Below are 13,906 nucleotides of genomic sequence, written 5' to 3' on the forward strand. Positions count from 1 at the left end.
CAGATACTCAGAGGCAAGATGTTTTCCAAGCATACTTTAATAACTTCGAATGTCCTCCCTTTCATCTAAATTTTCAGTGCTATATCACATTAATCTTGCCTTGTGCATTTAATTCTATGTTTGCAATGGTAATAGAGAGACGTACCTGTTTTTAAAAGGCTTACTGGGTTAGTGGAGACTAAGATAGGACAGTGTTCTCCTTTGCCTCCATATACAATAGGACCCATGTAAACTAGCAAACTATAAACTTTTTCTCTTATCAGATCTTTATTCTCCTTCCTGTTATGTTGTGTTATTTCAGTCAATAAAATATTTTAAAGTTTTAATGTTTTATAATTGGAAGTTCTTCTATACAAAGATATATTTTTCTATGGATGAAAACTTTATTTCTTATTAGAAATCTATTTAGAAGCCAAAAATAAATGACTGATCTCCTTTAAAAACAAGTGTGATTTGAATACATTTTTAAAGGCCATGTTGTGGTATCTTAGCTTCCCGTATTTGAAACGTAGTCAAGAATAACACTGGAGAATAAATCTCTGTAGTTGGTATGGCAACTAGTACAATTCTATCTAATTATTGTAAATTGTACATTTAACTGCTATTCTCGTTCCATCCATATACAAATATATTAAAAGCAACAATATTACTTTTCTAGTCCTTATAGTGATTCCATAGGGGTCAGATGTACAACTGCTACAATTATTTAAGTTGTTTAGTTTATCCAGGCTATATTGTTAATTAATCTCATAGGTTTTGTGAGTATAGTGGCATCTGTCGCAGAAGGGACAGTCAATTTTCCATCCTACTCTTCAGTTAATTGCTGGCTTTTACCTTGAAGCCCACTTTCTGTTCTAATTCTTTGGAGAATGCTTTGGCAAAGAAATGTGAGTCTTATGGCATGACCGAAGGAAGATGAAAGGGAATGAGAGAGGATCATATATTTGTGTTCTCTCAATCTGCAGCTAAACTTCATTTATGTTGCACTAAATTTCACAATTCCCCATTCAAGTGAAATGAATGTTCCTAAATTTGTTTTACGTTGGAATATCAGCTCTAAAAATAGCATTCTGTTGTCAATTCTTCACAACACTTGCTGTAGAAAAACTAGTTGCAGCATACTATCCACTTCTTAATGTTTCATTCCCTTGACACACCCTACCAGTGCCTTTCCTGTAAATATTGATGAAGAAGAGACACTGAGGAAAAAATGAAAAAACAGAGGCTAGTTCAGTAGTTTGTTCAAAGAGAAACAAAATACATGAGTCCTCTAATTTGTGCACTAGGCTAAAGGACTTTTTTTTTCTTTTTCTACCTGTGTGTGGACACCTATTGCCATCCTCGATCAAACCAAATGGTCCATCTAGTCCAGTATCTCGACTCTTGACAATTGTACCAGAAGATTTAGAGTAAGTTGCAACAAACCACATAGTAGAAGACTATGGAATAACCTGCCCACAAGAGAAAATTTTTCCTATTCTCATCATATAGTTGTCTGGTTCTGCACTAAAGCATGAAGGTTTATAACCCTCTTCTTAAGTTTGATTTTTATTTATTTTTTTATCTAATGTAACTGCCATGAGCATGTTTACCACTTAATTGCCTACATCCAGTGTATCTGTTCTTTGACATGTTTCCCTAGATGCTGAGTCTTTTTTATTTTTTTTTTCTTTAACTTAGGTTGGGGATGCAGATATTTAACTGATACTTTTTAAAATCTTCCCTGCTACATCCTCTCATTGATTTATGGCTTCATGTGCATCTGCAGCTCTAATAACTCCATTTTATCCTTCCTACTTTAAAACTCAGCATCTTATAAAGAAAATTGTTCAATATTTTAAAAAAGATTTATGGGGGAGGTTAATTTGTCTCTAGTAAGGTTATAAATTTGCCCTCTTTCAACTTTGAATAAAAGAAGCTTAACCAAGGTGTCTAACACAGTGTTGATGCTACACAAAAGATACGTACATAGAGGGTGGAGGGGAAGACTTGCCTATCTCCTTTGCCTGAAGCCATAATTCCTGTTTTATTTTCCTGTTCAGTAGGATTTATTGTAAAATTGATGTAGTAGATACAATAATATTATGAAAACTGACCATTAATGAGCTAAATATACTTCTTCTGCTTGAAGATCCTCATCTATTACATGTGGCATCTATATAACAGTAGCATGAGTATTTTGGCTGTGAGGAATATGTGGTTTGTTAATAAATATTTTATTGCTCTCTCTTGCTGCTGGCTTTCACTACTCAGTAACAGCATATCTTTTTGTCTATTCAATGAAAGTTAGAAGAACTTACTCAATAACAAGCTTAAACTGTCTCGGCCTCCGCTTCTTCACATTAATACAAACTAGTTTCATAACTGGTGGTTGTCAGACATGTGCAGTGAGAAAATGATCACATACCATGACAACTATGATGAATAGATCCTCATGTCTGGTTGTGGTAAACAGTAGTCTCCATGTTCTGTGAGCACACATTAGGTTGACACATTGTAGATTAGAAATAGGTGCTTAAATTATAGTTGCTTCTTGATACTTTTAAAACTTGGAAGCATCCAAATGGAGTTGAATTTTTTGTAAGCCTCTAAAATGTTTGTTATGGAAATACAGCAGACCCTGAACTATAGCACTGCTGCTGTTACTGTTGTAATTCTTTTGCCCAGTATGTTGGTACAGTGCAATGTAAGTATTAATTTTGTATAGATTGAATAAGCAACAATGTGCTGAAAATCTGGCTGCCCTTATTCCTAGTCTTATACATTACTGGTTATTGTATAACTGGAGAGTATCCTTGAAAAGATGCAATTATTAAAATAAATAAAAAATTCCCTTCTCTGCTGGAAACATGTGGAGTCATTAATCTAAATCCAGTCAGCTGAGGTCACATGCACAGATTTATGTAGGTGATTTCTTAACCTTTAGGTCTTTCTGCAATCTAACCTGTTTTGTTTTGTTTTGTTATGAATGTTAGTTGAGAATGGACTTTTGATTTTTGAAAGATTTTTTTTCTATTTTAAGCCATGATATTTTCCCCTTTGTTTCCTAGAAGACATAGGATACATGGTTTTGAAATCAAAACATGGCATGGCTGCCTATATTTTAATTACTGTCTTGATTTCTGGGTGGAGAGGGAGAATTACTTGTGTGCCTGTTGGAGCTTTGAGGAGTCCTTCCTTCTACCTTCAAAGCACTCTCCTATAGTTATTCTTCCAGCTGAAAAACTGGTTTTGAAAGGTATCTGCTCAGGTTCTCAATTTCATCCTGCTAAAAGGATAAAAGCACTCTCCATGGCTGAGTGCCACTTCTATATTACTCCCAACCATTGCTTCTCTGGTGAGCAGTTGATTTTGGAACTGGAAATCAAATCAAAGTTTTAAATATGGCTTTGCAGAGCACTACTACTAAGTGACATGGCTTCTGATTTCAAATTGCATGGACTCCAAGTAAACAATAAGCAACTCTCATTAGGATGGGATAAAATATGTTCTTGTTTAGGCAATTGTAAACTAAAAAAATTACTAGTTTTAATCAAGAAGAACAGGTGGCACATAGCTTTCATTACCAAAACTTTTTCTTATCTAACACTGTCCTAAGAAGGTGTACAATGCAAACATATTTAGGACACTTTTATAGTATTGGCAACTACATTAATCACTACTATGTAATACAAATGTTGAAGCTTTCAAGATAAATTTAGCATTGGTCATGAAATTTAATTTTAGCCGCCATCATTTTTATCCATTCCTTCTGAATGTAATGTATTACAACATTAATTGAATACATATATAATATTACTAACTTTCTTGAACAAAGTGAATTGATGCATATGAGGCTGTGTTTTATGAATGTAAGGAATTCTACATTTTACGACTCTTAGTGTGCAGATCCATTTTACAGTACTATCCAAACGTGATGTTGAAACTGATGTGATAGCCTGCTGCCAGTCTTAATTTGTAACTAGTGCGACTATTGTGTCCTCTTATAATTTGTAACTAGTATCAAAAATTACTCTGAGAGCTATGCTGGCAGGGGTTCTTACTCCTGTTAGGATAACCTAAGCTGGCAGGTCAAAGAGTAGGGATCAAACAAAATGCAGTCCTTTCTTCCTCAAGGTTGGGGGTTGAGTGATGAGCCAACAACCTGTGCTCATTTTGTCTTTAAAGGTTAAAATACAGAAATAAAGCAAGATAGCCATTCCAACAAACATCATGCAAAAGTAATGGACTCTTGCTTAATAGGAATTATGAGTCTTGGTGAAAGCTGCCAAGACTCTGAGAAGTTTTTTACTAAAGGTAAAACAAACTATGAAAGTATGTTTCTGGAACATGAGGCCAATGGCTCTAACACCAAACCTATGCAGGTGATGGAAGAAATGGATGAATATAATCTCCAGAGCCTTGGAATAAGCAACTGTTGATTCCAGGAGCTGAAAAAAAGCAATTCAAAAATGAAAATAGTCTTAATATATGCAGGGATTCAAAACGGTTGTCACTTTGAAGGAGTAGCTTTAATTAAGACTTGCAAAGCAGAAAAATCACTTATACACTGGGGCCTAATTAACAGCTGATCTCTCAAAACTTTATTTCAAACACAATAAATGAAAATGGCAATATTATACTGAAATGGAAACTCCACAGCATAAAGGGTATGTCTACAGTATGAAATTATTCTATTTGAATTTTCGGAAGCTATTTTATACATTCGGTCTTGTGTGTCCCCACTAAAGCATGTGAATTCGGCAGAGTGCATCCACAGTACCAAGGCTAGCATCAAATGTCAGAGCAGTGCACTATGGGTAGCTATCCCACAGTTCCTGCAGTCCCCGCTGCCCACTGGAATTCTGGGTTAAACTCCCAGTGCATGATGGGGCAAAAACATTCTCGCGGGTGTTTCTGGGTGTGTTGTCAGTTGCTCTTCCCTTCATGAAAGCTAGGGCAGACAATTGTTTCGCGCCTTTTTGATGCGCAGACTGTGCACCGCTGCTCTCCTGCTACTATGAATCCACCTCTCATCTTCCTATGTAATCTCTACTATCTACTCTTTCTCTTCCTCATCGAACGCTTCCGCTGCCAACTCTGCTTGCCATCGTGAACAGAGCAGCACAGCTTCTGCCGCCAACTCTGCTCTCCTGCTATTGCTGCGCTTCTGAGCTTCTCCATGTTGTCTGTCCTGGGCTCCCACCTCCGTGAAAGCTACAGAAGACAACCATTTCCCGCCTTTTTTTTTTTTTTTGGCTACCATGAACCGAACAGCACCTCTTCTGCTGCCATTCTGCTCTCCTACGTTTCGCACCCTTTTTCCAGGATTACCCATGCAGGCGCCATAGCCATGGAGCCCGATCAGATCTCTGCTGCAGTTTTGACCATTGTAAATACCTCGCACGTTATCCAGCAGTATGTGCAGTACCTGCAAAACTGGGCAAGGAAGCGACGACAGCGCAATTATAATAGTGATGAGGACATGGACACAGACATTCCTAGAAGCACGGCATGTGGCAATTGGGAGATCATGGTGGTGTTGGGCCAGGTTCATGCTGTGGAATGCCGATTCTGGGCCCCGCAAACTAGCACAGACTCGTGGTACCACATAGTGTTGCAGAAATGGGATGATTCCCAGTGGCTGAGAAACTTTCATATGCGTAGGGCCACTTTCATGGAACTTTCTGACTTGCTGTCCCCTGCCCTGAAGCACAAAGACACCAAAATGAGAGCAGTCCTCACAGTTCAGAAGTAAGTGGCCATAGCCCTGTGGAAGCTTGCAATGCCCGACAGCTACCGGTCAGTCGGGAATCAGTTTGGAGTGGGCACATCTACTGTGGGGGCTGCTATGATGCAAGTGACCAGCTGCTATCAAGGGTGGTGACTTTGGGAAATGTGCAGACCATTGTGGATGGCTTTAATGCCACTCTAGTCTGTTTGAACAGCTGCAGGAAGGGACTTACTTCCCAGACCAGAAAATTATTGTTGGGGATGTTGAAATGTCGACAGTTATCCTTGGGGACCCAGCCTACCCCTTAATGCCATGGCTCATGAAGCCGTACACAGGCACTCTGGACAGTAGAAAGGAACAGTTCAACTATAGGCTAAGCAAGTGCAGAATGGTGGTAGAATGTGCGTTTGGACGTTTGAAAGCGTGCTGGCGCAGTTTACTGACTTGGTTAGATCTCAGCACAACCAATATTCCAATTGTAATTGCTGCTTGTTATGTGTTCCACAATATCTGTGAGAGTAAGGGGAAGACATTTAGGTGGGGTGGGAGGTTGAGGCAACTCGCCTGGCAGCCAGTTTTGCACAGCCAGACAACAGGACGATTAGAAACTTTCTGTACAAGGTCTCATTTTGCCTCTTATACTGAAGTGCCTGCCACTTTAGTGTGAGTAAGCCATCACATGCGGCCAGGCAACAGAATTCAGCTTGCAGGCAGCCATGGTTAGCCCTAGGGGCACGCGGGGTTCTGCTTCTTCCGCATTCATTTCAATGCTTTCAAACTGCCGGGACCCCTTTCTCATAGCAAGCAATGCCTGGTGGGTTTGCCATATAAAAGGAAGGTCTGTGGGCTCTCTGGGATGATCACTTCACACAACACCTTCCCCCTTCTCCCCCCACCCCAGCCCGTGTGGCTCCAATGAGGCTCTGAGCGGGGATGAGCCCTTTAAACTGAACGCAACCAGCCCAGCACGGCTGGGTTTCCCCACACCGTGTAGCTCCAATCAAGCTCTCACTTACCAGAAGTGCTTTCTCCAGGGTCATGGTCCGGGAGCATGCCTTGGGAGTGGGGGGAGGCTATTGGCTCCAGCATTAAGAATAGTTCCTGGCTAGGGGGGAAAACTGATTCCCCACTTGCTACCTGTGCATTGTCCTCCTCCTCCCCCTCTTCGCCTTCCAAAAACTCATCCGCCTCGCTCCATGCTACTCCCTCTTTGCAGGTGTCCACGGACAGTGGTGGGGTAGTGGTGGCGTCACTCCCCATAATTGCATGCAGCTCACGGTAGAAGCGGCATGTATGGGGCTGTGACCCAGAGCGCCTGTTCACCTCTCTGGCTTTTTGGTACGCTTGTCTGAGCTCCTTGATTTTTGTACGACACTGCTCTGTGTCCCTGGAGTAGCCTCTTTCCATCATGGCCCTGGAGACTTTAGTGTCCGTATTTGCGTTTCTTATTTTTGGAACGTAGTTCTGCCATAACAGATTCGTCTCCCCAACATGCAATGAGATCCACTACTTCCCGTTTGGACCATGCTGGAGCACGTCTGCAAATCCGGGACTGTCTCTTGTGATGGTGGACTCTGCATGGTCGCCTGTGATGGTGGTGACCAAACAGGAACTTCAAAAGTTCCCGGGACTTTTACTGACTACCTGGCTAGTGCATTGGAGTTCAGAGTGTTGTCCAGAGCAGTCACAAGGGAGCATTCTGGGATAGGTCCCGGAGTCCAATATCGTCGAATTGCGTCCACAGTACCTGTAACCTGGAACTGCAATCTCGATTTTAGCGCTACTCCACTTGCCGAGTGGAGTACAGAAATTGGATTAAAGAGCCCTTTAAATCAAAAAAACTGGTTTGGTTGTGTGGAGAGAATCAGTTTTATTTCGAAGTAACTCGGCTAATTCTGAAATAACCGTGTAATGTAGACCAGGCCTAAGAAGGAAGCCAAACTTAACAATCAGATCTACTTCCTGAGCAAATGCAAGAAACAAAACATCATCCCCAGAGGACTCACAGTCTATAACCTTGTGACCACTACAAACCTATAAAAATATATTATCTCACCCTCCTTGTGTCTTTCATATCCTGGGGCCATCATGACTACAATACCACTGAAAACAATATTTGCACCAACTGATAACTACGATGATGAAATTAAAAAGTTAGTTCTACATTTGCCTTCAAACTCTGACAATTTTCTCAAGCATGGCATCTGTTTAGTAATGGGGGACTTCAATGCCATGGGCGGGGGTGATAACAGAGAGGAGAAAGCAATGGGCAAGCATGGCTTTTGTTGCCAAAATCAGAATGGTGAAAGACTGATAGAACTGTGCTTAGTATCAAGGATCCTAATTGGCAGAACACTACTCCAATACAAAGTTGTCCATAAAGTAAAATGGAATTCCTTAGAGAAAGTAACCAGGAACCAGGCTGAGTCAACAGTGTGCTGGAAGAAAATTTAGATCTGCTGTCTGGGGTGTCACAGCATACAAAGGAGCTGATGTTAGAAGTGACCACAATTTGTGTGTCAAGATTGAAGATCAAACTTAAGAAAAACAAAACCACCAAAAGAGCCAGAAAACACAGCAAAAGCCTACTAGACAGGACATTTATAGTAGCAATTTCAAGTTGAACTGAAAAACAGATTTCAGATGGTACAAGACTTAGATCCATCACAGAAAGTCAACATTAATGTGTCATGGTGCTTTTTTCATGACAGTACTATAGATGCCAAGTTTTTCCCACACAAGCAAACATCAAGTCTGGTGTATTGAACTCTGAAATAAAAGAAACAAGTTAAAGCAAACATTAGCTCCTCAAAAAGACCTCCAGAAAAAAGCATCAGCAAAAATCTGTATGAAATAAAGGATGAAGCCATGTAAAGTAGCACAAGAAGAGATAAGAGGAAATACATAGACAACAATGTCAAAGAATCTGGAGTGCCTGCTGAAAGAGGTGGTGATAACACACTTTACCAACTCAACAAGGCTCTAAATGGCAAGTTTATACTAGCTTGGGGGACATGTTAAGGATAAACAAGGAAAGACTCTAACAGAAAAAGAGCAAAGGTTAATGGGCAAGCACACTAACTCCACAAGAGATTGTGAACGTTGTCAAAGAATTTAAATAGTCAAAATTAGACATTGTAACATCTCATATCACAAAGAAAGAAGTGAAAGACTCAATGAAAAAGTTTTAAAATCTGGGAAAGCTACAGACCAAATCACTAGAGAAGTGTTGAAATCATGTGAGGATGAAATCATTGATAAAATCACTGAACTTTTCAGCAAAGCATGGGACTAGGAAAAGCCTCTAGAACAACGGAAAAATATCATTATACTGTCGTCAAATACCAGAGAAAGGTGACGCAAGCAATTGCAATAACTGGTGAGGTGTTACTGCAGAAGGCTTTGCCTATCCCTGAAGGGAGTGTATCTTAAGCAGGAAAAAAAAAAGTAGTAGTTGAAGCAAAGCTAAGGGAGGAGCAGGCTGGATTTTTACCTAGAAAATCATGTGACGACTAGATTTTCACCCTAAGAATAATCATCGAAAAGAGCATTAAATGACAGAAACAAGTATTTGACAGTATCCATCACAATTCACTCAGGAAGTGTTCTGGTGTGCCAACAAAAATATCAAGGCTTTATAGCAAGGTACAGCATGCATGGTTAAAGTACATGCAGACTTGAGTGAATAGCGTAATATAGATACCGGTGTCAAAAAAAAGGATGCTTTCTCTCACCTCTCCTGTTTGGCATTGACTTCATTATGAGAAAAAGTATAGATGGATACCATGCAGATATTGCATGGTTCAGTAACAGTACGCTAGAAGATGATTTTGCTGCCATCTCTTCTAATTGCCATCTCAACCAACATGCAAGCAAAGACCAGAAGACCAGCATTGCAAGAAAAATTGGGTTAATAATTAGTTGTGAAAAAACAAATCTCGTGAGAAACCCAGCAAACCCCAACTCAAGTATTTGTTAGAAGGCAAAGGAATACAAGAGGTGAGTCAATTCACATACTTTGCTAGTGGAAGCTAGTAGAGATATCCAGAAGAAATATTATTTAGGAATTGGCGATAGCTGCATTCATCAGCTTAAAAAGATTTGTCCACTGAAAATCTACAACTTAAAGACCAAACTATGAATCTTCAATTCAAATGTTATTTCTACCTTAACGTATGGATGTGAAAGCTGGAAAAACACAAATGGTGTAGACAGATTTCTAAATGCGTTCAAAGGCAAATGCCTCAGGGAAATACTGAGAATAAATACATGGAATAAATTTATAACAAATGCCAAGATTCATCAGAGTTCAATCCTTATCTACATAGTTATCCAGAAAATAAGATGGAAATATCTGGGATGTGTCAAGTATGATGCCAGCGTGTCTGTCTGTCATGGCAGGAGTCCCTTTGGGCAGCTGGAGGAACATGGAAAAAGGGCCAATGGAAAGAATCCACGGTCCTTAGAAAGAGAAAACTTATGAGACAGAACACAGAGGACTTGCAAAGAGCATCCCAGAATAGATTGGGGTTGGGGGCGATGGGAGGAGCCTTTTTTGTGCCCTAAGCAATGTCACATGGCATGGGAAAGATTCAGAGATTGACAGTAAGCTTTTTGTAATGGAGACAGAGAATTTTTGCAGCCTAAATACACCAATTACAGATGTACTAGCAAAGCACATAATTGAAACTATGCAGATAAGTGTGAAACTAAGACTAGCAAACTGAAAATCGCAGGTGTGGCTTGAGTACAAATATTGGTTAAATAGTTTTCAGAAGACTTTTTTTATGTGACATGAATGAGACGTGAGTGTCCATGCCTAATTTTCAACTCCTCACATCTTTTGTTCCAGACTTCTCTTGCTAAATTTCTGTCTGTTGCTTTTAAAGTTAGTTACTAAGAGGAACTGTTTTGGCTAAAGGCATTCCATAGTGTTGACACTATAACTGAATATGTGGTAAAAAGAAAAGGAGTACTTGTGGCACCTTAGAGACTAACAAATTTATTTGAACATAAGCTTTCGTGAGCTACAGCTCAGTTTATGCTCAGATAAATTTGTTAGTCTCTAAGATGCCACAAGTACTCCTTTTCTTTTTGCGAATACAGACTATCACAGCTGCTACTCTGAAACCTGAATGTGTGGTATAATTCTTTTGGAGATCAAGTACTATATTTGCACTCCTAAAGTGATGGCTTTCCAAATCAATCATACCTACTTTTCAACACAATGTTCTCCTTGAAATATGTTCCTGGTTTGATGGCAGATTTACACAGAAGACTTGGGTATAAGATAAAATTAAGTACATAGCAAAAAATTAAAATTTTGTTGATGCTAAAATGCTTATGTGACACTTCATCTGCCTTTGGCCTACTATTTTTACATTGAGTAATTTGCCATGTAATATACTAATATATTCTGTGGTTAATGCAATACAATGTACACTCACTATTAGATACTTTTCAAAGCTGTACGGAATAGATTTCTATCTCTCCAGTGCTGATTAGATCACCCATATTTAATATGGTATTAATACAAGAGTGAATTTTCCAGTATTTTGCTGTTTATTAAGGCAATTAATTTATTATTTTTTGGGGCTGTGTGTGTCTTCAATGGCATGATGAGAACTTTCCCACAAGGTCACATGTATATACATGTTTCAGAGTAACAGCCGTATTAGTACTCCTTTTCTTTTTATGTATATACATGTATATCTCCTTGCATGTACAACCCTACATTTTTGCTACTCTTGACAGATAGTTGAAAAGAAAACTTAAAAATAGCAGGCCAAGGGCAGGTGACAAAATGTCATGCAGGCAGCACCTGGCACAGTGACTGCCTGAAAAACAAAACAAAAAACAGATGTCTCACACTTGATTTTATTTTTGTAGCTGGTTAAACAGCAGAATTTCAGCTTTGACAAAGAAAAAACAGTGGTATGGGGGAGAGAAACCCCAAACCTCCTGCATCAGGATTGGAATTTCTAGTTTCTTTATAACATTATCAGTTTTTTCAACTAAAAACATAATTGTAAAAATTAAATAATTGGTTTGCAGCACTAATAACTATAATTAATTCTTGTATTTGGCAGAGATTGGTATGTATGTAACATTTGTAACCTTGTACTGATTAATGTACTTAAAGGGTACTGCAATAACTTTGACAAGAATATAGAAGTATTTTTCATGTTCTTACACTAACTAAAATAATGGCTGTGTCAGTGTTTCCACAGCATCAGGTTAACATAAGAATACACTGTGAACTTTAGTAGATTGTCTCCAATTGGAGAGTCTGACGTAGTGTAATGCAGAGCTTCTAAGAAGTTTTGACTCAGGAATTTGGAAAATAAAGTGAAAATTCTGCATTGCCACTCCCTACAAAAATAAAGTGAAGTGCCACTTCTTTCTTATACTATTGTGGTGTTCTGCAGCTTTATTTAGTGTAGCTTTTCCAAATTAATTTAAATGATAAATTATTAAAAATTTGTTTTTTCTTAAATGCTTAGTAAAGTCACAAGTGTCTTGAATCAGAATGTTGCATCTGTGCACTAAAAGTAGTAATTACAACAGGATAGTCTTCTGTGATTTCAGATGAAGTTTTTCATTTCTAGGTAGAAACTGAAAATATGAGAGAAGGAGAAACAGACAGATTGTCCTCCATTCTTCGTTCAGCGTAAACTTTTTAAAAACAGAGTGAGGTTTTAATTTATTGGGTAGGAGTGGGGAGGGACACCTATAATAAAGAAACTAGTTGGATATATTGTTCCTTTAACAGAGTAGGTCTTGAGCTCTGTTTCAAATCCTAATATGTCAGGTTTTCTCTACAACCAGGCAATAAATACTAGCCTTTTACCTAGCTCTTCCTGACTTAATCACAATTCTAAGGGCAAAATCATATAACATGGACTGAACTATAATACTCTTAAATAGTCAAGAGTCAATTAGTAAAGTTGATTATAAATGGATGTAATTACTTTGCTATTCCTGATTTCTTTTTTCCTCTTCCACGTAGCATGGAAAAAGATCACATAATAGCTTTCAGTTGGCTGGGATTTTTGGTTCAGAAAGTCCTATAATAAAGTTTTCAGTGTTCTTTCCCTAGGACATGTTTTAATATTTCATTAATCAGATAATCTCTAAGTGAAGATGAAGATTAATCTTAACAGAAGTAAAGCTAACTTCTGTTTCTTGCTCTTTGAGGTCAAGGTTGACTTTTTGTGGATCCTCTCTCTATCGGGACAAAGTATCACTACTTTGATTTTTTCCTTCCAATCTCTAACGACTGGAATATGCAGAGAACAACTCAGTATTGTGTGGAAACTATCATGGAAAAACACTGAACTCCTTGTTGGCATTGAAATTTTGTGGGGTTTCCAAAATGATTTGGTCACTTATGCTACTTACTTCGAAGGCTAACCTAAAAGATGCAGTTTTAGTGAAGTGGAAGTACAAGCTTGAGTGATGAAGTTCTGTCTCTTGTATAAAGCATAAGGCAAATTGAGAGAGTTCTTAAAAAATCATTATTGCTGTCTGCTTTATTCTTCCAGTTTTGTTGCTTGATCTTCAGTATTTTAACTTTTTATACTTCCATTTTATATATTGTATATTTTAAATGTACGTTCACTTAGATGTTCATTCTGGCAGACTGAAATTACAAATAACATGACCTGTTGTAATGGTAGTATTTAACTTTGGAATTCATTCAGTTTCAAAATAAGATACTGAATTTTAGCCTTTTTGTGTGGGTGATGTGCTATTAATAAATAACTTCTGTTTACTTTGTAGGGCGGATGGGAATAAACTTCCATCATCCAGGAACAGATAATATTATGGCTCTTAACAGTAAGTAGTTTGTCTATAACAAATTTTTGACATGAGAAATATTTTTTTACAATATGTTCTTATACTTTATATGTGTAATATTTAGATTTAATGTACATATGTGTGTGTGTGTATTTGTAGAGAGGAGAGGTCAAATAAAATGTGGAGTGTGTATTTAATCATAACTTATTGTTGAATCAATCGGAACTTAAATTTGTGGATATTACATTATAATCACTCAGTTAATACAGATTTTCTTAGTATGATCGATAATGAACACTTATTTTACATCTGCTGTGTGTACTTTATTGGACACATGGTAATGTCTATTACAGTTAAGGTTGTACAACTGTTTCCATTATAGTCTCCTGTTTT

At 38.2% G+C, this 13,906-nt stretch overlaps 1 protein-coding gene across 10 annotated transcripts in view; it reads left to right on the forward strand.

Annotated features, from left to right (window-relative positions):
• Positions 1 to 13,906, forward strand: part of CPEB3 (cytoplasmic polyadenylation element binding protein 3) — a 189,742-nt gene that overhangs the window by 58,086 nt on the left and 117,750 nt on the right. For all 10 annotated transcript variants that reach the window (XM_073353901.1, XM_073353906.1, XM_073353907.1 and 7 more), the window contains exon 4: positions 13,496 to 13,552. In XM_073353901.1, the coding sequence (XP_073210002.1) occupies positions 13,496 to 13,552 (57 nt within the window). The remainder of the gene's footprint in view (positions 1 to 13,495; positions 13,553 to 13,906) is intronic.

Source organism: Lepidochelys kempii, chromosome 7 (genome assembly GCF_965140265.1).
Source record: "Lepidochelys kempii isolate rLepKem1 chromosome 7, rLepKem1.hap2, whole genome shotgun sequence".
Taxonomy (NCBI): Eukaryota; Metazoa; Chordata; order Testudines; family Cheloniidae; genus Lepidochelys; species Lepidochelys kempii.